Here is a 26,009-nt window from a genome sequence, read left to right as displayed (position 1 = left end):
TGACAGAAATACAGCTGCCTCTGGGGAGAAATGCAGAAGCTGCTTAACAATGCCCAGCAACAATTCTGGAAATTCCTGGGGATTAGGTAGGCAAAATGTAGTTACTGAAACTAGTATTTTCTGCTTCTGCAGAAAGTGCCTTGAGAACTTTTAATTGGTCCAAGTGGCTAGGATGTTAGTTTTATAGCTTACTGAAAAGTAAATTACTTGCTTTTGACCAAATAAATATTTGTAATTCCACCAAAGCGGCTCCCAGTAGTGTCATGTGGTGGTGGTGGTTCTTGTTTCTGCCATAGGTGTGTTCCACATGTGAAGTAGAAGCTTTGATGATCTTACGCATAGATATTACCTCTGGAGCATTATCTCATAAACCTCCCACTTCTTTATTATGCGTGATTAGTTGTTTAAATAATTGATTTCTTCAGGTTTTGGTCTTCTAATGATAGGTGTGTGGACACGAGAAACCATTCCTGTGAGGACTTGTTTTGGACCTTTGATCGGGCAGCAGAGCCATTCTCTGGAGGTGGCCGACTGGACAGACAAAGCAGCCAGTCACATCTGGAAGGTCAGTGGGTTCTGTGGCTCAAAGAACCTGCCACCATGCCTTTATCTGGTGAAAGTTACCACATGACAGCAACTTTAATATTATCATCCTTGCCAAAAGTAATGCAGTTTAATTGTTTAATGCTTAGTATCAGCACAGCAGAGCTGTATACCTTGCAGTATGCTGGTAGTCAGTCCTGAAGTACAAAAAGCTTCTTTAATGCATTCTCTTTTAAAGGGCTATATGTAGTTTCAGTATTTGTGTGGAGTTGCAGCAGAGACTGTATATGAATTACTAGGCAGCAGTTGTTTGTTTGTTTTGTGCCTCTGTTCATTGAAAGTTCCCCCAGGTGATGAATACTTTGTTTCAGGAAAGCAAATTTAAAGCTTTCTTTTCACCATCATTCAGTTTTCAGAAAGTAAATCTGATTTATAGAAATAAAACATGTACTGTTTGCCCAGATACTGTTATTCACAAGACTTGGTTTGTAAGAAAAGCAGCCAGATGCATTTCTGCTGGGAGCTAAAGGTGAGAAAGATGCTGATAAACAGCTTTTCTGGCCTCCTGGGTAGCAGAGGTCAAGGTTCCTGTGTGAAGGGAAAGTAAGGAGTGAAAACAGGGCTGTGGTGTTGGCAATGGCAATGGAGACTTCCTAGCTTGTTCTAGGTAAACACATCCTCTCTTAAAGAAAGAGGCTGGCTTTCACTGCTTTTATTGCTGTGTTTTGTCCTAAGATTGCATTTTTTTTTCCTGGTAGATCTATCACAATGGTGTCCTGGAGTTCTGTATAATCACAACTGATGAAAATGAATGTAACTGGATGATGTTCGTACGCAAAGCCAGGTGAGAGCCACTGGTACTGTGCTAAGTAGCTTTGAGTCAGAGCTGCAGGCTCGTAGGAAGCTCTGCTGGAAAATGTGCACCGCTGCACTGCCTGCCCACATGGGTAATGAGCTCAGGGCCAAGGGAGGCTTCAGGAGTTACCCAGTGGAGACAGTGAAACACAACACCCAGTGGAGAATGTTACAGGAGAACCGGTACACATGGTCATAGAACAGCCCCAAACCTGCCCACATAATTGTTTCCTGTGTTCTAAAGCTTTAAACCAGTTTTTTTTATATAGTAACTTAGTGTGTATTAGGTTGTTACTGCTTTTCCTCTACCCCATTCCTTTTAGTTACATCTGTGAAATTGACATTTGATTGTCCTTTTGATTTTAATACTTTATTAACAAAGTGTCCCTGAGTTCTTTGGGCCAAGTTCCAAGCCCTTACAGCTTGTGAGACCTGTCCTTTTCAGTCTTTCTGGAGTCTGTGATGAAAACTATCCAGGCTGGCCTAAGTATTGCTCCATCCATGGTCCACTGAGAAGGCTGAACCTTTCCTATTTCTCTGTGACAAAGTAGGTTTCTCCTGCAGTTCACTTCATTGTTCTCATATGTAGGAGTCAAGAAGTTTAATGTTTGATCTCCCACTGCAGTGGGGCAGAGCTTTTGCTGGTTTCAGATACTGGGAACAAACATATGCAAGATACTGCTTCAAAAGATGAATGACCACCTCTTGGAAAAGTTCAAGAGGACTTTTCAAAGATAATTTTGCTTTGAGACATTACTGATATTTTTTTCTGTCATGCATTCTCTATTTTTTGAGGGATGTATCTATCTCTATGAATCTATGTATATGAAAAATCTATGTATATGAAAGATACATAGATTTTTGTAGTTTCTTAGGAGATCATAAACTCATTTCTCTCCCACTCGAATTTCTATTAATAATTTTCTCAGAAGTGGTGTGAGAAATGCATCATTCAGTGGAGCAGATCGGCTCTCAAGGTCTAGTGATTCTTTCCTTTAATAAAGATAGAGTGTCACAGATGTGACAGACATGAGAGTTTTTATAATATGCTGACAAGCACTGAGGTTCTCATTACCTTTTTATAGGAATTCTTCTTTCCCCTTCCCCTTTGCTTTCCCCTTTGCTTTCCCCTTTCCTTTTCCCCTTTCCTTTTCCCCTTTCCTTTTCCCCTTTCCTTTTCCCCTTTCCTTTTCCCCTTTCCTTTTCCCCTTTCCTTTTCCCCTTTCCTTTTCCCCTTTCCTTTTCCCCTTTCCTTTTCCCCTTTCCTTTTCCCCTTTCCTTTTCCCCTCTCCTTTTCCCCTCTCCTTTTCCCCTCTCCTTTTCCCCTCTCCTTTTCCCCTCTCCTTTTCCCCTTTCCTTTTTCCTTTTTTCTTTTTCCTTTTTCTCTCTCAAAAAGTCACTACTTCTGGAGGGCTTTTATTCCTAACTGTTGTTGTTGCTATAGGAACCGGGAAGAGCAGAACCTGGTAGCTTATCCTCATGATGGAAAAATTTACTTCTGCACCTCTCGGGACATCCCCCCTGAACATGAGCTTCTCTTCTATTACAGCCGGGACTACGCACGACAGCTTGGTAAGTAAGAGTTCATTTTGTTGGTTTTGCAGGGAATGGCCAGCTTGAATTCCCTTTCAGTGCTATCTCTGGGCTATGTGACTTGGGAGTGCATTATGTTCCTTCTCAGTTCCTACTGGTGCATATCATAGGTTCCTTTTACATTTCATGACTACAGAGTACCATCATTTAAAAGAAACAATTCCCTATTTAATTCCACTGATCAGGAGTAAAAGATCACAGTTTTGAAGAAAAAGCATTTTAATTCTGTCCATCCAGGGCTAAGGGAGTTTTGGAGCTGAAGATGTTCCTGCTCTCCACCACCTTGGGTTGTGATAATTAAGATTTGGTGGAGCTGTGCTCAAAACTGTTCCAAAGTTTGGCCCCTCAAAACATTTCACATTACCTACCTGAAACAGTTGGAAAGCAACACCGGAGCTGAAAAGAACAAAGGTGAAAATCTCTGCACCTGGCTTTGCTACCACAGACAAAATGTTAATGTGGACCTTGTTCAAGCTCTGTTAGGTCTTACTGTGCCTCATTGCAAGTGATGCTTTTGTGCCCAAAGGTGTCCCTGAACATCCAGACGTGCACATCTGCCACTGCGGGAAGGAATGCGCTTCCTATGCGGACTTCAAGGCCCATTTGAGTAGCCATATTCACAACCACCTCCCCAGTCAGGGGCACAGCAGCAACCACGGGCCAGGCCACGGCAAGGAAAGGAAGTGGAAGTGCTCCATGTGCCCCCAGGCTTTCATCTCCCCTTCCAAGCTGCACGTGCACTTCATGGGGCACATGGGCATGAAGCCGCACAAGTGCGATTTCTGTAGCAAAGCTTTCAGCGATCCGAGCAACTTACGGACACACCTCAAGATCCACACAGGTGAGGGCTCAGGGCTTCATACAGATGCCTGTGCGAGGACAGGGGAGAGTGTGAAGGTCAAGTTACAGGCCAGCAATCGACAGTGTAGATATTTTTGCCTCTTTTTTTTCAGTATTCCCTATTGGGAATTACAAAATGCAAATTATAAAGCTGAAAAAGGGAATAAAATTGGGAGTTGAGTGCTCTCAAGTCAAGCGTAGGAAGCTGTAGGCTCAGTACTCAGGAGTTTTAATGAACTGATCAAGTACAAACGTGGTATACACAACCACAGAATACTCAGTGGGGTGGGATTCAAGTGGTATTCAAACTTAGTCTGAACTCAGTAGCATGCTGGGGTTTTGAACTATTTCTGGCAAAGAATAGCAGAAGTACTGATAAGTGGAAAAATGGGATAAAACATAGAAGTTATCAAAGGGCCAGTGAGGCTTGTACCTGTGTGTTTGCTAGATAAGAGAATTTGTTTTTGTAGACAAAGGCAGTGCAGTGCATCAAATGTGGTTGGGCTCCAGTAAGGCATCAGATACAATTCCTGTGGGAATCAGTGGAGATAGGAATGCACTAATGTACAGTAACTAGATGGTTACCATGGTTACTATTACAAAGGAAGCTACCATTGTTTTTATTGAAGAATTAATCTTGAATAACACTAGTCTTTTTAAGTTTTTGCCTGAATCTCTTGGTGGAAAAATGTACAGACCTGCTGGGGGTGTTTTGTTGTCCAGAACAGTTGGGGTGGACAAGAAGCAGAGAGCCTGCCTCACAGGAAAGGCTGGCTGACCACAAGCACTGGAGAAACAAGAATCAGTGGTGTTTAGAAGGACAAAGTGCAGAAAGGTGCATCACTCTAGGGCATCAGTAGTTTGAAACAGTATCGTGACTTTGTTTTTTTGGCTTGGGGGCATATGGAGTAGGGGATGAAAAGCTTTGGGAATGATCAAGTCAGATGCCTGGTTTTTTGCATAGCTAAATATAGACTGGAACTAAGTAGGCCTTTATGCTGAGTCTGAAGGAACTGCAGGGGAAAACAGGTCCTGTTCACAAATAATTTGCTTTTCTTCAGGGTAAGATTTAATTTTTCAGCAGTGGTCAGGCTTGTTTGCTTACTGCATTTCTTGGGGCACTGAGTGCCAATCTGTGGGTGTCCATGTGTGCTCCTAGGTCAGAAGAACTATCGCTGCACCCTCTGTGACAAATCGTTCACGCAGAAGGCTCACCTGGAGTCGCACATGGTCATCCACACTGGGGAGAAGAACCTCAAGTGCGATTACTGTGAGAAGCTCTTCATGCGGAGGCAGGACCTCAAGCAGCACGTCCTCACTCACACACAGTAAGTGACCTCACAGGAGCTGTGTGACTGGCCAGTGCAAGAAATGAGGCTGAACAGCCCAAGACAGAATCTCTAGGTTGCAAATAGTTTGGCCTAGGGAGCATAGATGGGTTCATCCTCTGAAATGACAGAGAATTCAGAAGTTCTTGTTTCACTGGCTGCAGTTGTGGAGTTCTAGTGTTTGGAATATTTCAGTGACACAGTGAATTCCAAGCGTGCTCCTTGTGTTGTGAAATGGCAGTCTGGAGCGTTCATCATTTTAAAGAGAAAGGGGCTCGTTTGATTTACATTTCTTTGCTGAGAACTGTTTCCACGGCCCAGTGTGACCACAAAAGACATAAACTTCTCAGTGCTATTGTCACCGAGTACCTTGTTAGTGAACTCCACCTGTTTGCCCTCGGGGTGTGGTGCAGCTGTTCTCAGCCCTTTCCTCCCTGCAGCTCTCCTGCTCCTGTAGGCAGATCCCTACCCACAGCTCTCTGCCAGGCCAGGTCTTATGCTCTGAGAATCTCTCCATCCTGTACATTTACTCCCAGTCCAAGGTCCTCCCTTAAATGCTACCTGCCCAAAGCTATGCCCTTCACTTATTTCATTTTCAGCATCTGGTTTTTGTACTCCCTTGGAATCCATTGCTACTTCTGTCATGCTGCCTAGGAGACAGTGTAGTGCAGCCAGCACTGAGTGAATGAGAGACAGACAGACACAGACTCACTTTGCTGCTTGTTCCTACAGCCTGAGCCAGGAGCACTACTGCTGGGAGGTATTTTGCAGTGTCATTACAGAATTTGTTGCAGTCTGGTAAGCTCCTCTGCTTAGCATTTACAGACTGAGGGTTGTTAACATGCAGCAGCCTTGTTTCCTTATTTGTTCTTCCCTGTCCCCTCCGCACCCCACTTTATGTAGGGTGAGAAGAAACTGACCTTTTCATCCAAGGGTAATATATCTGTCCTTGCTAAACCATGGACCTTAATCAGCATTTTAATACCAGCTGCCTTTGGCAGGAGCAAACTCACTTTTCTGTGTCTTGCAGAGAACGGCAGATCAAGTGCCCCAAGTGTGACAAGCTGTTCCTGAGGACAAATCACCTGAAGAAGCATCTCAATTCACATGAAGGAAAGAGGGACTATGTCTGTGAAAAATGCTCCAAGGCTTATCTAACCAAATATCACCTCACGCGACACTTAAAAATATGTAAAGGCCCCACATCCAGTCTGTCAGCCCCAGAGGAGGAAGAGGAGGAGGATTCAGAGGAGGAATTAATAGACTCTATGAGGACTGAAGACTGTAGGATTAACAATGGAGTCTATTCAACAGGTGACGCTCTCTCTGGACACAAATGAAGAAGAGAGGGAAACTTTCTTGGATATTATAACTAGGGAAGGAAAAAACCCTCTTCCTTGTTTCCCCAGTCACCAGTGTATGTCAGGTGAGGAGTTTTCCTTCTGTTTTGGTCTCTGCCCTACCACCACTTAATATAATCTGTAGCCAGAACACTGAACAAGACTGGACCATGCACGTACAAGTGAAGAGTTGCGAGGAAGGAAATGTGAGGCAAGGTTTTTTTCACACACGCTGTGCATACTTCTTTTCCAAATCACTCAGATTAGTCCATCCAGTGCTGGGACACGTGACACACGTTGCATAGCCCTCTGAGCAAAGAGCCACAAACCAGAAACGTAGCTGAGGGATTGCAGTGACCTGTAAGCCAACTGTCCTTAACTGCCCAAGCCATGACATGAAGAGAAACAAACAAAAAATGGTGGTGGCCAGTGATGTATTTTAGAACTTTTTAACTGAAGGATGTGGTTTGGCACAAAGCAAAGACTTAACAATGCTCAGGTTTCCTTCTTAAAACAAAACCACCTGGTTTAAAAAAAAAAAAAAAAAAGGCCAGTGAAATCAGCACTTGCAAACAAAGTAATTAACCCACTACAGAAAAATCAAACTTGGTTTTTGGACAACAGTTATCGCCTCTTCTTCTCCCTCAAGTTCTCAGCCCATGGAAGCAGGTGAAGAGATAAAGACTGTATGAACTCAGTAAGATACAGGGGCTTACAGATGATCAGGCAGTGTTTACAGTATATGCTATTCCTTGTGCTGTAAACCTTTTACCACCTAGAATGATGGGAGGGTTTGCTGCTAATATTATTTATGGAATGAAGATTATTACATTTGGTTGTTTTCTTTTGAAATAATTAAAAATGTGGCTCTTCTCTAATGTTCTTTTTTAATATTTACATATGCTGAAAACATTCTATTTCTGACATTGATGCTATGAGAAATAACACCACTTTTTAATCATCTGCCTCTCCCAAGCTTTCCTGGGACATGGTCTGTGTAGGAGAACCTCCATGAACTGGGGCAGCTAAAGAACTGTAAAGTTGCTGTGTCACTCCTCTGGCTGTGCTGCAAAAGAAGATTCAGCTGTGCTCTGTTCTCTAACAAGGGAAGGGGAGGTTCCCTTGGGAAAGAGGCTCTGCTTCTGGCCCTAAATGGCCCAAGCTCAGCTGTACCTCTCCCTGTACACTGCAGTTCCTAGAGAGCTCCCAGGGTTCTTGAAACCTGAAAATGCTTACCTCACATCAGTATGTGACTAAAAAGCTCCAGAGGGAGGTTCTGGGATCTTGGTAAGGGAAACGTATTGCTTCCAGTAATGCAACTTGTTCCAAAACCAAAAAGTGACTTTGAGAGCTACAGTGCCAATTACATTACTAGAGGTAGAGAGAAATCACTTACCCTCAAAGAGCTTAACACAAAGCATTTATTTAAAATTAAAGCTATGAAAAACTGGGAAGATTTTCAATGGAGAGCAGTTGAACAGAGGTGGTTCTGGTACTTACACCTTCTTAAGCTTTACCAAAGCATTTGTTCATTTGTTGGCCACACATCATTCACTACTGCTTGGCAGAGACAGGATGGAAGCAGGAATCCCAATACATCCAGAGTATTCTTGGTTCCTGCAGAGCCACGCTGAACACCTTCACCAGACTAGAAACAGCTGAAGTAGCTTTAGAAGAAGCCAATTGCCCTCAAGGGCAAGGAATGAAAGTTACAGACCTGCCTTTTCCCCATCTGCAGTTTGCAGGGATACGATGTACCTGCTTTACCTCACCAGAATGAACTACAGTGAGTTAGGGTGGAAAGCAGTGGGAAGAGCTTGGCAGCGATGAGTATGATCCTACAGCTGCTTTGGGATCAGTGGATTTAATACCCAGGGTGTTTTTGCAGCAGGAACACTCTGCAGACACCTTCAGTGTGTGCAGAGGGCAAGTGCTCAAGGGAAGGTAAGAGCATCAATTAAGTTCCTGAGGTAAAGCAGGTGGGTGTTACATGATAAACGCAAGGAAACTGTTTCAGTCACATCCCTTGATTAGGCTTGTGATTCTGGAAACAGAGCGTTTAAGTTGGTGGTTTGATACTCACTATGTTCCTCTGTGCCTTCAGTGTCAGGCAGAAATGCCTGGGCAGAGTTAAGAACATAACACAGCTTTTCACCAGTAACAGGGACCAGCTGGGATCCCAACCCTCACTTTGTATCTTGACAGCCGCTCATCTTCCTTGAGTAGCAGCTCCATATTTCAGTTCAAATTCTCTTGAAACACGTCTGGAATGTGAAGAAAAACCCAATACTATGTGCAACATCACTAAGCTCAGGTGCTGTGGAACCTGGAAAAAGAAAACCCCAGTCCTTGTGGGATAGAGCCAGGGTATTTCTGGTTTGATATTGGTGACATCAGTGTTAGAAATACATTCCAGGATGCTGCTTGGAGACTCCAACTTACTGCCTGAGAACTACTCTTAAAAAGTTACATGGAAGATATTTTAAAATCTATAAACCTAGCATCAAATGAAGGATAAATTATCTATTTACACTTGTAATCGAATTCAACTCAAGTTTTGTTTATTTATTACACAACTGTTGTGTGAAATATTTTTCCTTATGCCCTTGGAAGGTGAAAGACAAAACTGTCTTTGCAGGATTCATCAAACTTCTGTACTCACAGAATGCTTTTCTAGTGACTGTTTCATTTTATGTATCTGCTTTACATACGGTAGCCCCTGTTTCAGGGATTATTATCTCAGGCTAAAGCAAGTGCTTTAATCTTTCAGAGCTGGTAATAGAGGCAGGCGCTTAGAGCTTAACCACACCACCATCTTCTTCTGAGATGAAGAAGCCTGCAGACTGCAAGACACCAGAGTAATTTCCATGAGCTCTCACCAAGCAGGGGCCTTTGTACAATACACATTAGTTGTAGTCCCATTAATTACTTTGATTTGCTGATGTTTGGTCCATCATGATTCCATTGCTGTCTCCAAATCGTTGCTGCTACTGCCGGCCCTGGAGCTGGAAGCCACAGAGTTTGCAGTAGCCAGGATGAGCCTCTCTCTGTTTCCAAAAACTTCATTCACTGCAACACAAACGGGATTGCTTACATGTCACTCTCCCAGGGGAAAGAGGAGTACAGCAGGTACAGCCTGGTGAGCACCATGGGATGGAAAGCCTAACCTGGTGTGGTTTCAAAGCTTTTCCCCTTACCCCAAGTAAGGAGTTGAAGCTTAAAGGTCAGAACAATTGCCTGCCTATGATACTTCAATTACAAGCCCTGTTATTTTTCCCCCAGAGCATCTAGAGGTTTCCCTCTGCATCTTTCCTGTACCTAAGTACTGTAAAATTGATGAGGTTTGAAGAGCACATCATTGAATTTAAATAATTTATTTCTGGTTTTAGTCTCTGGTTCCCAACAGGCTCTTAAAAGCCGCCTCCAAAAAATCATGCTGCTTAGTTACAGGTATCAATCAAAACCAGTTAGATCAAAACCAGTGCTCACTTTTCTTCCCATAAGTACTCAAAAAATATGATACCATATCACACCAGGGACATTATGAAAAAATAAAACATAGGTATTATAAGAAATCAGGTGTTAAATCATGTCATGCAGTTCTCCAATTTAAAAAAACTCCACATTTTTTGAAGCTGAAAATGTGACCATACAGCCAGTCTTGGAGTATTGAAAAATACTAACCTACAGTTTTCTGTCAGAGTCACAATACATTACTGAATACAAATACACCCTGCAAGCAAGGGGAGAACCACAACGTTCAAAGAAATGAGAACATTACCTGCAGAGATCTTGCTTATATCCCAAACACGCAGCCCTTCCCGCTCTCCTCCAAAGGCAAACACAAACGGGAAGTCAGGGCAGCAAGCTGCACAGAAGAGAACTCCCTGGCACGGTGGGAGAAAGGAAGAAAGAAAGAAAGAAAGAAAGAGAAAGAAGAGAATTTTTTTTTTAATTCTCAAATGAATTTGTCACCTGAAAATACTTTCACCAAGCAAGTTTTAACAAGTGTAATCCTAAGTTTCTAAAACTTCTTTTGTAAAGACACAAAATGAAAGTCAAGAGCTACTAATTAGGAACAGTTAATCACATCTTTGTCTTGAATGTCATAGATGCAAGCTGATGCAGCCATAGTTCTACTCAGAGCAGTGTATCTGGAATTTGGGTCTGAGGCTTGGAAGCAGTCTGCCAATTCCATGTGGAATATTGCACTATAATGAGAATGATTTAGCCAGAATATACAGATGTTATTATTTTTTTCCCTACGAGACATTAAGTAAAATAAGATTCAAACTAGACAGAAAAAAGAATAAGCAGACAGTTTATATATAAAACTTACTAGAATCAAGAAATAAAAATTACTATACCATTTTCATATCCCTGGAATGGACTAAACTTGGTCTGTCTCCCAGGATATCCCAAATTTTCACATATTTGTCAGCAGATGATGTCACAAGGCACCCTTTTATCTGACTGCTTAGTTGTAGCCCTGGAAGATGAAGAGAGCAACAGCAATCCCCATTTCACAGAGACAAGGATACATTTTGAAGTGAAGACATGAGAACAACCCCAGTATTCTCCTCACACTAAACTCCATTCCAGAACAAAGGAGTAAAACATTAATGAAAGTTCCATGCTGCCACTGGTCCCTGTAGTGAGAGCCAAGGGAACCATGCAGGCCTATTTTGCCTCCCAATCCCCTCAGCAGAGATTTGCTTCACATGCCAGATACCACAATTAGTATGCACAACTTAACGTGTTAAACAAGGAATCACTACCACCTCAGTCCTACTGACTTAAGGCATCCTTCAGAGGTGCCCTGCCCACTGGGGACAAACAGGACACAGAAGGACACACAGGCAATTTACCTGACACCTCTTCATCGTGAGCTTTCAGAGTAAACAGGGGCTTATCAGAGCGAGCATCCAGGCAGTACACAAAGCCATCGTCTGTGCTTGCCTAAGGAAACCACATTTAAAAAACAAACAGCCACAGTCACTCACTTGGGGAAAAACTCCAATGAAGTAACACCCACCCTCTGGTAAATCGCTGTGATCTGAGGCAGATGCTTCTCCCTAGGACATGTTACACTGTTCCCAGGCCTGCCTCCCAAAGTCGGACTCCACCCAGCTGGTGCCCAAGCTGTTCTGTGAACCTCAATTATGCTGCGCTGATGACATGAAGTCTTAATCCCATGCAAATTTCTTAAAGTGTATTTTGAAGAGAGTTGCCCCACTAAGCTTGGCCCTCAGGTCAGGCAATGAAATGCAGAGCCTTCAGTCTCTTCACTGTCAGTTCAAAGCTTTTGGAGCCATCGCTGGCTGCATAATAGTTCTGTGCAAAGCTAAGTGTGATTATACCGGAGAGATCCATATCATAAACCCAACAGAGCTGAGCAGCCACTTCTGTTGGCTGTGTGCACACAGCAACAGAGAACTCTACAGCCACTGAGATAATAGAGAAGATTTGTTTTTAAACGCTGTTGAAAAGTTTTATTATAAGAAACTCAGTAAAACCAAGATATTTTTACTTTATACTCTCCGTGGCTGTTGGTCTCTTCTCCCAGGTAGCAAGCAATAGGACAAGAGAACATGGCCTCAAGGTGCACCAGGGTAGTTTAGATTGGACATTAGCAAAAATGTCTTTACTGAAAGGGTCGTCAAGCACTGTTCAGGGAAGTGGTGGAATCCCCACCCCTGGAGGTATTTAAAAGCCATGCATATGAGGCACTTATGGACATGGTTTAGTGGTGGACTTGGCAGTTCTGGGTTAACATTTAGACGCGATCTCAGAGGACTTTTCCGGCCTAAAGGAGTGGATCGCTCCGTACCAGCCGGAGGACAGTGCCCTCTAGCGCTGACTTGAAACACTGAATTAATATTCAGGATCGCCGTTCTAATGAGCTACTTCTCAGCTGCAATTGCTTCATTACATGAAACACAACAGCAACTATGCAAAGGAAAATATATCCGAGCCACTGAACACTGTAACAACATGACTAAGATGCCACCTCTGAAGTGAAAAAGCACCAGCATCAATAGCTTTTCTACTGTCACAGTGAAGATGCCAAGTAAGTAGCTGGTCTAGAGATACTGAAAAAAATACCTAAAAACATCCTCCCCCAGACCACATTTTTATCATAAGCAACACAAACCATCCAAATGTCCATCGGCTCCATTCTGATCCAGAAACATTATGAACACTAAAATACACGTTAAATGACATGGCAACAATCAACCAGAGCAGAAAAGCACGTGCTCACCAAGAAATGACAAGGTGAAAAATGATTCCAAATTACTCTCTCAACCTGACCACTAAAGCGCCACACTCGATGGCTCTCCTGGGGGTTTCTGCAGTCGTACAGCACTGCTGATCTAGGAGACAAAGGGACAGGAAATAAAATTAAAAAAAAAAAAAAAAATCAGGGCAGAACACTTTATGGCATAGTTTGTTTTCCCACTGGCATCTACAGAAGCTCCATGTAAACTATAATTAAAATATTAAATGGAAACAACTTCACTACTTAGTCTTCCAATTCAGTAACAGATTAAGCATGGGATTTTTCCATATGCTTCAGAGTTTCATCTTGGTTACCAACAGCCGCTCTATTGAAACTAAGCAGAGCTTGAATTTACTCAATACATAAGATACTTATCACATAGCAGACCATAATTATGCAAATATATAATTTAATTATGAACAGACTTCAATAAAGTCATGTAATGATGCACTAATTAGGAAATAATTTTGTCATAGATATTCATACATTTTCAAATATGCTTAATAAAAAGAAATAATTTTTAAAAACCCAACAATCTTTACAAATAGTTAAGAGAAACACTCCACGAAGGAGAAAGAGTGGATGGGAGTTAGTGGGTCCTCTGGGATTCTTTACAGGCACGTGCTCAGCTGGGTGGCTGCAGAATCTGTCCCAGTTCAAAAACCTCTTGGGTGGAAATGCAAGGGAGGAGTGGTCATGTCACTCCAGCATCATCTCACCACAATCGACATCCTCAGTGTAACCCCCTCCCACTCTATCCTATAATTAAACGTGATGGAGGTTTCCCAGCTCTTTTACCAGACATTTTATACACAGCAGTTTCTTTAACAGTCTGATTTTCAGCCTATGAAGACATCTCCCCATGTTCACTGAATTGCCTGTGGTCCTGCAAGGCTTTGCAGGAAAAATCCACAAGGGCAGTCTATTAGTTTATGGATAGCACAGTGGTTTAGAAGTGTCCATGGTACCAAAGGGGCAGCAAAAACGATCAGCAGCTGGTTACTGTTTGGACTTAACGCCTCCTTTTATCAAAGGAAGTTGAGAGGCAGGAAAAAGACAGAAGCAGCTTCCTAACAACAGCAAAAGGTCCTCCTGCAATACTTCCACTGCAGCAGATGCAGCAAGAGCATAACAGAAGCCAGAGAACTCGAAGGCTTGGCTAAAGACTGGCAAGTCTGTGAATTATTTTAACATAAGGACAAAGCCTTAAAAGCAGAATTAAAAAATCAACGTAAGAAAATCATGGTGATAGAACAAAATTTTCAAGTTATCCCATTGAGATGGGAGAACAGAGAGGAAGTTTTCTGGCTGGCAGGACTTACAAGAACTGGCAGCTACAGAGTAGTCCAAGTGTGCAGACACAAGCCATTTCCCAGCATCTCCAGGCTGCAATCACAGGAGACAGCCCATTACACTGTGGCTGTGCCTATAGAGGCTGGAAGGAGAGAACTGGGATTTTAATGTGCCTCATGCCTCCACCCTGGCCTTACTGGCTGGCAAAAACCTGGGCAAATTTTCACAGGAATAAACAGTGACACATTCCCAATGAAGGAAATGCCATAAGGCCAAATTAAGAAATAAATTCGGTTTGGAGCAAGCAGACACCTGGCAAAGAAAATGTCAGTCCAGATGGTTAAAGCATTTGCAACCTCTGAAAAAGAGGTAAGGAAAACCACATCCTGGCCACATACCAACCTGGCTTCCTTGCTGGAAAAAAATAACAGGATTATTCAAACTGGCACAGTTATAAAAAAGAAAAAAAAAAGAAAGAAAACACAAGGCTTAACTGAATAGGAATAGCCTCCCTAAGTGCAACGTGTGAAAACATTACCCTGACATACTTATCGAACGATCCAGAAACGAGGGTCTGAGCTTCAAACGGGTGGAATTGCAATGTCTGCACCTAGATAATGCAACATTTTATATAACACACATAGACAGGAACTTTCTTGGAGCAAAGCACAACCATCCCCTCCCCCAAGCCAGCACACAGTCCTCCCCAAAAAACCCTCTTATTAAGCTACTTGATGCTGAGATTGCTCAAAAAACAGCACAAGAGATGCACATTACTTCAAATAACCCCACCTCGTGAAAACAAGATATTTTCCAATATAATTTGACTGAACAGAACCCCATGCCCCCTTTCTGCCCTAGATATTAATAATAATTTTTAAAAAAAGCTGGAGGAGGTAAAAGATTATCTGCTTCCCGTTTGGGGAAAAAAGCAGATGTTAAAAAATGAAAATCAGGAGTTTGTCAAGGGCAGTGACTTTGTTAGCAGCAAAATAAGGTTACAGCTGTAACTAGCTTTCACATTTTAATTACTGAGATTAATTTGAGATTAATTCATTTCTGAAGTACCCATCACTATGGTATTTTAGTATCATTTATTTTAAACCTTTTTCACCTAGAACAAACTGTAACTGACACTCATTGTTCCCGTAAGAGAGAGCTACAGTTTGACCTATGCTCAGACATCTGTTTTTGTAGCTTATACCAGAAATACTGTATTCCCCACCATTAGGGCTGTCACACAAAAGGTATTTTGAAAACTGTAACAAATATTTGTTAACTTTCTAAAAGATAAGTTAAATAACATTTTTAAAAGCAAATACAGTGCTGTTTGCAAAAGCAACCAATTCATAAATTTAAACAATTCTGCACAGTTGTTAGAAAATTAGAGCATTGTTGTTCTGAGAGTTCACTACCAAGCAGCTAATGAAAAACTGCAGTTACATTTTTCTCTGTATTCTACAGTGGAAGAAACACAGGAATTATTCCATACCTTGTCTGTATGTAGTGTCAGGCTGGCTGCTGGCTTACCCACAGCCATGTCCCACAAAATCACTGTGTTGTCAGCAGAGGCACTTGCTAAAACGTTCCTGAGAATGGATCAAAAATCAGTTTTAAAACTCTTTCTACAGATAAAAAATCCAAAATACATACAGAGCCCAATTCTGAGAACAAGTACACTGTGGTCTATAGATTATTTCTCTCAAGCCTGAGGGATAACTCCCTAAAGGCAATTCTAAGTTATAAATAAAGATTACAAATAGGCTACATTACATTAGTAGAACACTTACAACAATGACAGTTCTGCTTCTATTTCCCCTGGCATTACTTAAAATACCATTTACTCGAAGATTTCTCAAACAAAACAAAGTAATAAAGGCTTTGAAGCACATTCTTTCCTTTGCCATTAAATAGTATTTTTAAACATTACCTATGCTACTTCATTCTGTTTGCATATGCAAGCAGCCAAGAGCCTGACAAACCTGCTTGTGAAATATTTTGCTCTCTAATATCTGTTTATACACCTACTGAAGACCCAACACTACACCCTTTGTGGACTGCTGAAAGTAACCACTAAAATTTCAGTTAGTTTACAAACCCCACATTTCAACTTAAATTTGACCAATTATGTTAAGAACAATAAACACAGCTTAAAACTTTGATCAGAAAAAAACCCAAAAAAAGGTCCCCAAATGCCTGTAAAACACACATTTCAATTCCTACAATCACTTCACTACTCTTAAAATCAGATTTATTACCTCAACATGTTGTTTCTGATTGAAACTGCTCCTCCCTCCCCTTTTTATATTAACCAAGTGTTTCTGACTGAAAGAGTTAACATTCTCCTGGAAATGCTGTTTTCCCAAGCAATGTTACAAGGGAAAGTTAAGAAAATGCATAGTGAAGGCTGTAAGAACATTTCACAGTAACACCACTGTGACCTAAAGGCAGAAGGTTATTTGTAGAGAGCTGTCACAACATGCCTTGCTTAAGAGAAAGAAACAACAATAAAACATTTTATATATAAGCTGCTCCAAAGAGTTCCTTGTTTTGTCCATAAGCTGCCCACTTCAGGGCTGGTTTAATTTCCTGAAAGATCTACCAGTACCAATGAATTTGTAACTCAGCACATTACAGAATTATGCATTTTGAACTATTGAAGCCATATTTTTTTTTAATACTTGTCTCTATATTATCACCAGACAACCATTCCTAGGTACATGAAAGCTACTCTTTTGGAAGAGTGATGGACAGATCACTGTGCACACTCTGTGCATATCTGTGTAATTTAAGAACAACAGACACTACCCTGTAAATCAAGAGTGCAATTTATATACATTTACTGAGATCTGTGTGGGTGTTTTTTTTCATCAGTATCTAGATAAGAAAGCATTACAAGTGAAGGCTCACACCTGCTCATCAGAATATGCAGTTGACTGTGTACCTCTTCAAAGGCAGAGGCACTTATGACAGCAGGAAAATAAATTAAAAAAAAAAAAACAAACCAGCCTGTGTCTGACTGAAGCAGTTTCAAGACCCCTGCTGAGGATCCTCTGACAGATGAACTGTTAACAACCACTTAAGTGATAAAAAACCAGCAGCATCTTTACTTCAGTCAGCACATTGTCCTTGACCTCTGCCCCAAGATGGGCCAGCCTTGTGTTGCTTCAATAGCAGCACTTCATTTCTAGTTCATTCAGGCCACAGGGAATTTCTCTGCCTAGAGGCTCGAGGCATTTCTGTAGCTGTGCTGTTAGGGCTTTTACACTCTCTTTTCTGTTCACAGCTTTGGGGCAAAAGCCAGAAGGAAAAAAAAACCAGAATAGCAAGGACTTCCTGCTATAAATCTACTTGTCTCTGTTGAAACGGTGGTTTAGGCCACTGGCAGATCAGCATAGCTCAGGGCAGCCCTTCTGCTTCTCCAGTTTGAACAAGTGAAATGCAGACAATTTATCAAATGGTTCACACCCACCTTTGCCCTGCCTTCATCTGGACAACCTGCAAATCAAAAGTGACCTGCAGCAATATACAAGTACTTAAAAAAAAATTCTAAATCAAGAGCTCTAGTGAAAAAACCAGGGGTGTATTTTTAAGAATGCATTAATTTCAGCAGTGCTTTCACGTTTTTGGATTTTGTGTGAAAACTGTATGCCTAATTAAGACTGCAATTTTGTAATATCCACTGTTATTCAAGTATTCTTTTACCTGCTTTGTTTATTCCATGAAAGATCGAGCACAGCATCAGTATGTCCTTCCACAGTCCCTTCTGAAGATAAACTCTGTACACACAAATGACATAAACAGACTTTGGAAAATTACAGCTTCAATGCAAATCAAGCATTAGTCCACATTAGTATGAATTCCCTAAAGCCTTCACAAACAACTTCATATTCAATTACTCTCACTTGCTGCAACACAGCTTTTGAGAGAACTCTCTCTGCACCACCTGTACCCTGCCTCCTACCCCAGACTGCAGACTGCTCCAGCTGCTGGGTTTACAGAACTGGTTACTCCCTTCAGGCTAGTAAAAGAAACCTCATTATTTCCAGTGAATGTGCAACTTCTTCAGCTTCTTCCTAAGCACTCCTGGCAGTTCCCTCTCTCTCCTCCCAATTAATTGAGCTTTGGGTCCTTGTAACTGCCAGTTCCTGCAACTTCTAATTTTAAATAGTTGAGATTCAAAGTTTACTGGGACACCACCCCATTCCTGTTCTGCTCTTAATTCCAGGCTTTAGTTATTTAGAGAACAATTAGCATTTCAAATATTGTAGGGTGGAAAAAAAAGGCATTATCCCTGCTCTAAATTTCCTCCATCCCACCAGGTAAACAATTTTGCAACACTTACTTTCTTTCCTTTCTTTTTCTTCTTTTTCTCTTTCTTGCCTCCAAGAGAAAAGACTGGTTCCAAGGATTCTACTACATCAAGGTCCCAAATGTCAATGACTGGGGTCATGTTACCCACTGCAACATAATTTCCTACAAACAAAAACCCAAATGCAACCACATTTATTTAGTTATGAAACAGCATATTTGGCAACCCAGCTGTTGCTTATTTCTTTGGTTAAGTAAAACTTGTGTGCCACAATCTTCTATTTGAACATATTTATGTTTATAACTGGCAAGGAGCAACTTAAAAATATCAGCTGACAGAAGATGTTGACAGAAAAAAATTTGCTTGCTCTCCTTCCCCTGCAGTACAAGTAACTATTCAAATAAGCTGTATAAAGTTGCCTGTTTAGTTTGTTTTTAAAGGAAAAAACAAACCAAAACTAAACCACATCCCCTGTACTATGGAAAAAAAAAGTATCTGTGAAACACAGGAAAAATGTTATTAAATACATAAATATATATAAATTTTGCTACGGTGTACATTTCATTAACAGCATTGGACATAAAGAGATGGAACAAAAGCAACCTTTCATTTGCAAACAGAAAATAAAGCAGATTTTAGAGATTGCTCTGGTCTGCTAACTGTTTCTAATAAAATCAGTATTTTAGTAAAATCATTTGTTACAGCAGCATGACTAAGATGACTGTATCACCAAGCAAAAATACCTAATATTCACATCTTGGTTATCTCAAGTCAGTATTATCTTGATATAACATCTTGATTTTATTTCTCTTTGCACCACAGGAAGAAATTATTTAGTGACAACATTACACTTATATGCTTTTCAAGCAAAAATTCTTTAACTGGACACTTAGAGTATCCTTTGTAATTTACCTGTTGATTCATCTGGACTAGGATCAAAATTCAACCACTCCAGACTCAGAGGGTAAGCAGGCAAGATAATGTCATGATGTACATAAAATGAGTCCTCTTCATGATTATAAACTGAAAAATAATTAAAGTTATGCAAGACATCAGTGAAGAGGGAAAGCAAACAACTCTAAACAGGTCACTTTACAAAAGGCAGTTGTGGCAAGAACTAAATTGTCAAGGAGATGTAGCAGGTAAATTCACAGAGTGTTCAGAGTTTTACAGCAGAGGCCAGACCCTCCAGGTACAAATGTCATACTGCAGAGAATTACACAAAATAAACATTCTCCCGTGTACTTCAGCTAAAGAAGTGACAAGTTCAGTAAAGGTTCGATACTTTATCCCCAGCATACCAAACCACTTTGTTGGTAAGGTCTCTTCATAATACATGCTCCACATCCAGCACTTTCTACATCAGGATACATTCATTTTACAGGATTAGCAATTAAAAAAATTACTCCAGATTAAATTGAAGGGAAAACGAAGATAAAAGGACAAACCAGAGGAAGGTGAAGAGGTCAGAAGGACTTACCTTTAGCAGGTGGTAACTGAGATACAGGAAAAGTTTGGTAAAGCAGCCATATACTAAACACAAATTCCCTGCAGCCAGCTATTTTTCTCCTTATAATAAAATAACTTACCAATTGGACAGCAGAGAAAACCTGTTAATTATTTTAATGACATCTTACTGTCACACACAAAATCACAGTGCTACTCCTAAGTGCATGTGACAGATGTTCAGATACTAACTGAAGTCTCCAGTTAAGTAAGTTGTCTTAGTAATCAACTAAGACAAGGTTACGCAATTTTAGAAACTGCAGAAGCCTTTGCTATTGTTTTGTAAGTTTATATTGGGTATAAACTTACAGTTAATAAAATTTGTAAACCCCTCCAGACACAGAAAATGCCACATGCTGGTATCTGAAGAGATGCTTTCACACATTTTGGTAATGTTGGTTGGTTAAAATGAAATACTTTGCCTACAGAAACATGGACCACAGCACAAGCAGCCAGAAACATTCCCAAAAAGAACCACAGTAAGAAAAGATGGTAATTTCAGCACATTCAGTGGTATTCATTGGCTGCAACAGAAAAATCTTTTACACAGCAAAATTAAACCTATTGCTAGAACAAGCAGTATTCAGGCCCTATCTCTTCTAAACCATGATGGTAAGGGTGCTGGTTCTTCTAGTCCTAGCAGTGGAAAGCCCATTTAAAGAAGCAAGGAGAAAGCTAAAGAAAAAACCCCAAAACAACAAACCACTAGAGGATGCTTGCAGGATATGGAAAGCAAGACCAGAATGAAGAGTGTTATGTTCAGAGAATAAAAATGCCATAGTATTTTCTAAATGTTTTAAGAAATGAAATAAGGAAAGGACTTGCTATGCAGGCTGAAAGAGGCAAGCTATCCTTTATATGTTATTTATCCTAAATAAAAGCACAGCAAATACTGCAGCCCTGGAAAGCAGCTAAAGCACCATGACGTGGAAAAGGACAAAACACAAGGCAGAAGGGGAGAAAAATCCATCCCAAAACCAGCCCGCTCCCTCTTCAACACAGCCACATGGCACATGCTAGGCAAGACATTCCCCATGTTCACTGTAAAGAACAAACCCTATTTTACTCACCATGGACCTCCAAACTACAGCAGTCTTTATCAACTCTGCCACAAAGGACAAGATTGTCACTGGGCTTAATCAGGAAGTCTTCCTGTTCATATTGCTCCTGAACAGCAAAAAGGAGAGGACAAGGGCCGTGAAGCAATGCACATAAAAAACCAAAACTACACATGTTCAAAAGGTGGAATCAGTAAATTTGAACCATAACTGAACACTCAAAATCCAACACCTTGATGCCCACCCACCTAAAACCATCTTATGGTGCTAAACAGAGAAAGGCAGGAACCAGACCTGATCCTGGGGAGAGTAAATAGTCATTAAATTAGATTGAAGGACTTTTATGTGAACCTAGGTGGATTTGTAGAGGTGTTTAATTATCAAAAATGAAACCATATTTCAAGGCTATCATGATACACTTGATTGCTGAAAAGAAAATCACCACCAGGAGCCCACAAAGGTTATTTCCCTTGTGCTCCTGTGCCTTGACCACTTACATAATATAACAGCATTTTACCCAATAACGATGCTGCAGCTGCTCCTCACATACAGGAAATAATTCCACTGTCTACTTCCTGGAAAATATTTCCCAAAAAGGGCTGCCTACAGCTCTGCTGGGCATTCAGCTGTACCAGAACAGATGTAACCTCTCATCTAATTTTCACTGTTAATGAGGAGTGGAAGGAACTTGGGAATTTTTGTTAGTGAAAAATTAAGAACTGTCCATAAGTCAATAATCTTATGCAGAGCACCATCCTTCCAATCTGCAACACATACAAGACTTTTCGGACTTCTCATTGCAAGCTTTTTATTTCTTTTTTATTCACTTCAAGCATACTTCAATATTTGAATTCAATCAAGTCCTGCAATTCTCTGAATTAACTTAAGGTTATACAATACTTGGTCTTCAACAGTTCCAGTAACAAATACCAAAAGACAACAGAAAATTCACACTGAGGAACTTTCAGAATTTGGGGAAAGAACTTGAGCATAGGAAGAAGGGCTTGAGAAAAATGTGTTCATTTTCTGTATATCTACAAACCCAGCTTCTGCAAAGATGTTCCCCATCTCAGAGTGGAAACTAATACAGATAGAAGCAGCCAACGACAGTATTTTATATATATATATACACATATCTATATATACATATATATAAGGACATATATATAAAATGCTGTCCATCTAGGCTTAATGGAGGGGTATTTCCTCATGCCAAATCCTTAATTTGACACATTGCCTGAGTCCACTTTAGCCTGATTTTTTAACACAAACTGGTGGAAGGTGCAAGACTCTTGCAATCAGGGAAATTTTCTAATTTTGGCCACTAGTGGCTTGAGACTTGTTATTTCTTCAAGTGTTTTCTGTGTCCTACTAGGCAGGTGAAAAACCTCTCCGTGTACAGAAGTGCATGGTTTAAGTAAAGGAGCCAGTTCACCTTAACCTCCCACTTAAATGCAAAAGGGACAGAAAGAAGGAACTGCACAAAGCAACCTTAAAAGAAAAGAGCACCATCCAATAAAAAATCTGGCACACCTTTGAAAAAGGACTGCAAGCACTTACACACCTCGAGGCAGAGTGGAAAATTTAACTGATTTTTAAGTTTATGCTTTTTAAGGTATTTAACATTCTTTAAGTACTTACAGTGGTTTTTAGAGTGATGTAAGGATCGTTTTCATTGCTCCCATATACTGCCAGAGCTGCCAAAGAGTCTCCAAGTTTTAAAACACCTGGATGGGAATTTCAGAACGTTTTTTATACGTCAGTAACAGGCAAAGTTAGAAACTCCTGTACCAATACCGGTGTTACCTGTATAGCAAAATATCAGGAGTAAGCTAAATGGATTTCCAAGTTCCAAACATAAGTACCTCAGTAAGATAAATTGCTTAGTGCTTTCAGGGACTTCTGCTGCTCTGCTCCAGCACTACAGCAGACACAGTGACCTTTCCAACATGCTCTTGGTTCTTGTGTCAGGGAGTGGGACACTGAACTGCTTCCCTCATTAAATGACTTCCCAGGATAGGACAAGCAAATCATTAAAACTGTGAATTTCCAGCATCTGAAACTTAACACTGTCTAGCTTTAGGATATTAAGGTCTTAAGTACAACAAGAAGTGGAAAGGTTCTTCACTTACACTCTGCACATCTGACACACAGATTTTTCTTACCCGTGTATTCCTCCTCATCGTAATTGTCCAAATCGTACTCATCCAGTTCATGATCAGACAGCTCCTCATTGTTTTGGGAAGACTTAGTGCTGCTGCCAGGAACGGGTGCATTTGTGTCATGTGCTGTCTGGCTTTCACCACTGTCACCAGCAGCATCCCTGTGGAAAGATACACAGCCCTGAGAAGACACGTAGAATGCTTCCACAGCGCTGCTGCAGCAGTTCTAGCTGCTCACATGGGTGTCAAGTCTTTACGCCAAAAATTTCCAAATCCATTCACTCCTTCTGTATCTTTTCTCAAAATACAAGGCACCCAGAGAAAGTTGTTCCTTGAAAGTTGTTGTGACAAAATGTGGCATAAGTTTTCCTCAACAAGGTAAATGGTGTGTCTAAGTCCCTTTCTCTTACAGGTTTTTTGTGGATACAATGCTCTCAGCCTCACTTCTGTGCATTCACGTGTCCATGTCATTCCTTCCTTTTTTCCCTCATTCACAGACACTGTCACATGTGAGGATTTCTACACTTCTTCAAGCTTTTTAAGACCTCATTTCCTCATACTTCCCATACTTAAGTGAAGTAAAAATAATGTAGAATTCATTAGATAAGGACATACTGTGAATTATTCTTATGGGGTAAACGATGCAACATCTAAAAAAATTTGGAACTTTGTGGCAACAATTCTGCATGCAAGGAGTTCAAGACATTAAACAATGTACATTAAGCACTGGCTGAGAAGCTAACAAAAGAGCCAAGGTGTCCCAAGGGAGCATGCTCCACAGGAACTCATCCCTCATTAACACACTGTATTTCTGTCCTTTGGCCCGCAAAACTCCCAAGCGGTAACGAGCCAAGGCAGTTCTCAGATACAGTTTCTAAATTAAATAGCAGAAACCTAATTTTCCTGATTTGCTCAGTAAAATAAACACTTCACATTAACAACATAACTAGAGACAAGTAGCAAGATAATTAAATAAAATAACTAAATCCAAGTTTGATTTGTGATCTTTGCACAGGGAAAAAAGTGAAGTGTTGCAAAAAATTCTACAAAGTACAACAAATTATAAATAGATCAGTTGTTTCAGATGGTCTTCAAATTTCCATCCTGAAGTTTTACAGAATGCATAAAAAACAGCACCTCAAATCCCTCCATGCTTTTGAAATTGCAAAAGAAAGGAAATCACTCAAAACTCCAAAAGTTTACACACAGAAAGGGGAAACAAGTAAGTCCACAGAAAACAGGAACATTAATCAGTTAAGAAAATAACATAAAGTGAGAATCTTCCAAGTGTTTAAGATAATTTTCAAACCATTAAATAACCAAAACCAGAAAAAAAGCAGAATAAAATACATTCTGGGATGACACACTCCATTCAGCAAGAGTGTCACTGATACAGCCAACAGAAATGGGGTGGATAATACTCATCCAACTACAAAAACTTTTTCTGCTACCTGTTGCATCTGTTCAACCACACACATCGTGGGACAACCACACACCCTACACAGCCAAAACACTCAGAAGCCTTAATCTATGAACAGATCTATCAGAAAAAGCCCAGAAGATGGAGTGAGATCCCAATCCCTTATTTTTTCTAGACCAAAGAGAGACTTTCTTTCTTGTCTTCTTTAGATCGTTTTTCCTGAATATGTCACTTACGGTTTTTGTAAATACATTCTTCTTAAAAGCAGAGTGACAAAACTTAACACAGCTACATAACTAAGGGGTCTCAGTGCTGAGGGGAGAGTTGTGATGTCTCTAGTTTTACCTGTGAACCATAAACACACCCCTGAGTGATGTTTTGCCCTTTTTACCAAAGCACAAATACCACATCACTCTGATCTCCACTGCGGCCTCCAGACCTAGAATGTCCTGTCCCACCCTCAGCACCACTTTTTCCCAGTCAGTTTGGGACTCTCATCTCGGTTTGCCACGTCTCCAAAGCATCCACGGGTACAAACCCAGCGCCTTAATTCTCACTGTAGGCGGGAACAGCAGCTCCAGAGAGCGCCAGGCTCCGAAATGCTGCTCCAGCCTGACCGCCCGCAGCTGACACCTGAGGAACCCCATGGGAACGCAACCGTGTTGTCATGGCCACGACGACGGCAGGATCGGCTCCATGCGATGCTCCCGCGCTCGCCCCCCGGACCGCCCACCCTCCCGGAAGCCAGGCTCCGTCGGCACGGGGAGTTCCAGGAGGAGCTCCAGGAGGAGTTCCAGGAGGAGTCCCAGGAGGAACTCGTGCTGGCTGCCGCCGGTATCCGCTCCTCGCTGCTGCTCCCCGGGCCGCTCCTGGAGCCCCCGGCCTGCGCTTCCCCCGCGCCCGGGACGCCCCCTCCCCTCCCCTCCCCACCTCTGTGAGCGGCCAGGCCCGGGGGGCTCCAGCCGCGTACCGAGCAGAGCCCGGAGACGCGGCGCGTCCCTCCCGCTGCCCCGGCTCACCCCAGCCTTTCCTGCGCCTCCTCGATGAGACCCTTCAGCTCCTCCTCGCTGAGCTGCACCTGCGGGGCGGACACAGAGGGGTGAGGGCGGCTGCGGGGGCGGGCTGGGGTCCCTCAGCGCGATCCCAGCCCCGGCCCCACCTTGTCGGGCGTCTCCTTGGCCACGCCGCGCCGCACCCAGGCGGCGCAGGGCACCGGGCAGCTCATGGCGGCAGCGCCCCGCTCACCGCCACACGTGCGAGCGGCCGGGCGCGCCCCAGTGACGTCACGAGAGCAGGGTCCGCCCGCAGCGCCGAGGAACGGCGGAGGAGGCAGGACCGCCGCGTGACGTCATCCCCGAGCGCCGGGGCGAGGCCACGCGGATGGGGCGGGGCCTGCAGGGGCGGGGCCGGGCGCTGTCGCCTCACGCGGATGGGGCGGGGCCTGCAGGGGCGGGGCCGGGCGCTGTCGCCTCACGGGGA

General features: G+C 42.0%; 2 protein-coding genes across 7 annotated transcripts in view; one reads left to right on the top strand and one right to left on the bottom strand.

Annotated features, from left to right (window-relative positions):
- The window catches only part of PRDM4 (PR/SET domain 4), a 17,359-nt gene extending 9,982 nt beyond the window's left edge, over nt 1-7,377 (top strand). For 4 of the 5 annotated variants that reach the window (XM_082279839.1, XM_082279838.1, XM_082279837.1 and 1 more), the window contains 6 exons: nt 447-565; nt 1,302-1,387; nt 2,843-2,970; nt 3,518-3,832; nt 4,991-5,159; nt 6,190-7,377. In XM_082279839.1, the coding sequence (XP_082135965.1) occupies nt 447-565; nt 1,302-1,387; nt 2,843-2,970; nt 3,518-3,832; nt 4,991-5,159; nt 6,190-6,499 (1,127 nt within the window). In that variant the 3' untranslated portion in view covers nt 6,500-7,377. Of the gene's footprint in view, nt 1-446; nt 566-1,301; nt 1,388-2,842; nt 2,971-3,517; nt 3,833-4,990; nt 5,160-5,891; nt 5,958-6,189 lie in introns of all 5 variants that reach the window. The other variant, XM_082279840.1, reaches the window with a different exon arrangement.
- A 1,661-nt stretch (nt 7,378-9,038) lies between these two features.
- PWP1 (PWP1 homolog, endonuclein) lies at nt 9,039-25,794 on the bottom strand. Of its 2 annotated transcripts, XM_082280087.1 has the most exons (16): nt 25,690-25,794; nt 25,550-25,608; nt 23,114-23,271; nt 22,590-22,675; nt 20,961-21,057; nt 19,297-19,407; nt 18,418-18,548; nt 17,778-17,851; nt 15,565-15,661; nt 14,621-14,682; nt 12,762-12,873; nt 11,368-11,458; nt 10,867-10,988; nt 10,281-10,386; nt 9,429-9,568; nt 9,039-9,342 (listed from the first exon to the last, which is right to left on the bottom strand). In XM_082280087.1, the coding sequence occupies exons 1-15, from the start codon at nt 25,753-25,755 to the stop codon at nt 9,453-9,455; spliced, it is 1,488 nt and encodes a 495-aa protein (XP_082136213.1). In that variant the 5' UTR covers nt 25,756-25,794; the 3' UTR covers nt 9,039-9,342; nt 9,429-9,452. The 2 variants fall into 2 exon arrangements, with proteins under 2 accessions (XP_082136213.1, XP_082136212.1); XM_082280086.1 differs by having other exon boundaries at nt 9,039-9,568.
- Between the last annotated feature and the right edge of the window lie 215 nt (nt 25,795-26,009).

This window comes from Coloeus monedula (genome assembly GCF_965178545.1).
Source record: "Coloeus monedula genome assembly, chromosome: 4".
Classification (NCBI taxonomy): Eukaryota; Metazoa; Chordata; class Aves; order Passeriformes; family Corvidae; genus Coloeus; species Coloeus monedula.
Note: the sequence above shows the minus strand (reverse complement) of the source record. Positions and strands in the feature narration are given on the sequence as shown.

Excerpts from the sequence above, each read along its gene's own strand:
- PWP1 (XM_082280086.1), bottom strand. The coding sequence starts at position 25,755 with ATGAGCTGCCCGGTGCCCTGCGCCGCCTGGGTGCGGCGCGGCGTGGCC. Across the intron at positions 23,272-25,549 it reads GAGGCGCAGGAAAGGCTGGG|GGATGCTGCTGGTGACAGTG; the intron begins GTGAGCCGGGGC and ends ATCTTTCCACAG. Across the intron at positions 18,549-19,296 it reads TAGTCCAGATGAATCAACAG|GAAATTATGTTGCAGTGGGT; the intron begins GTAAATTACAAA and ends TTTTGTTTGTAG.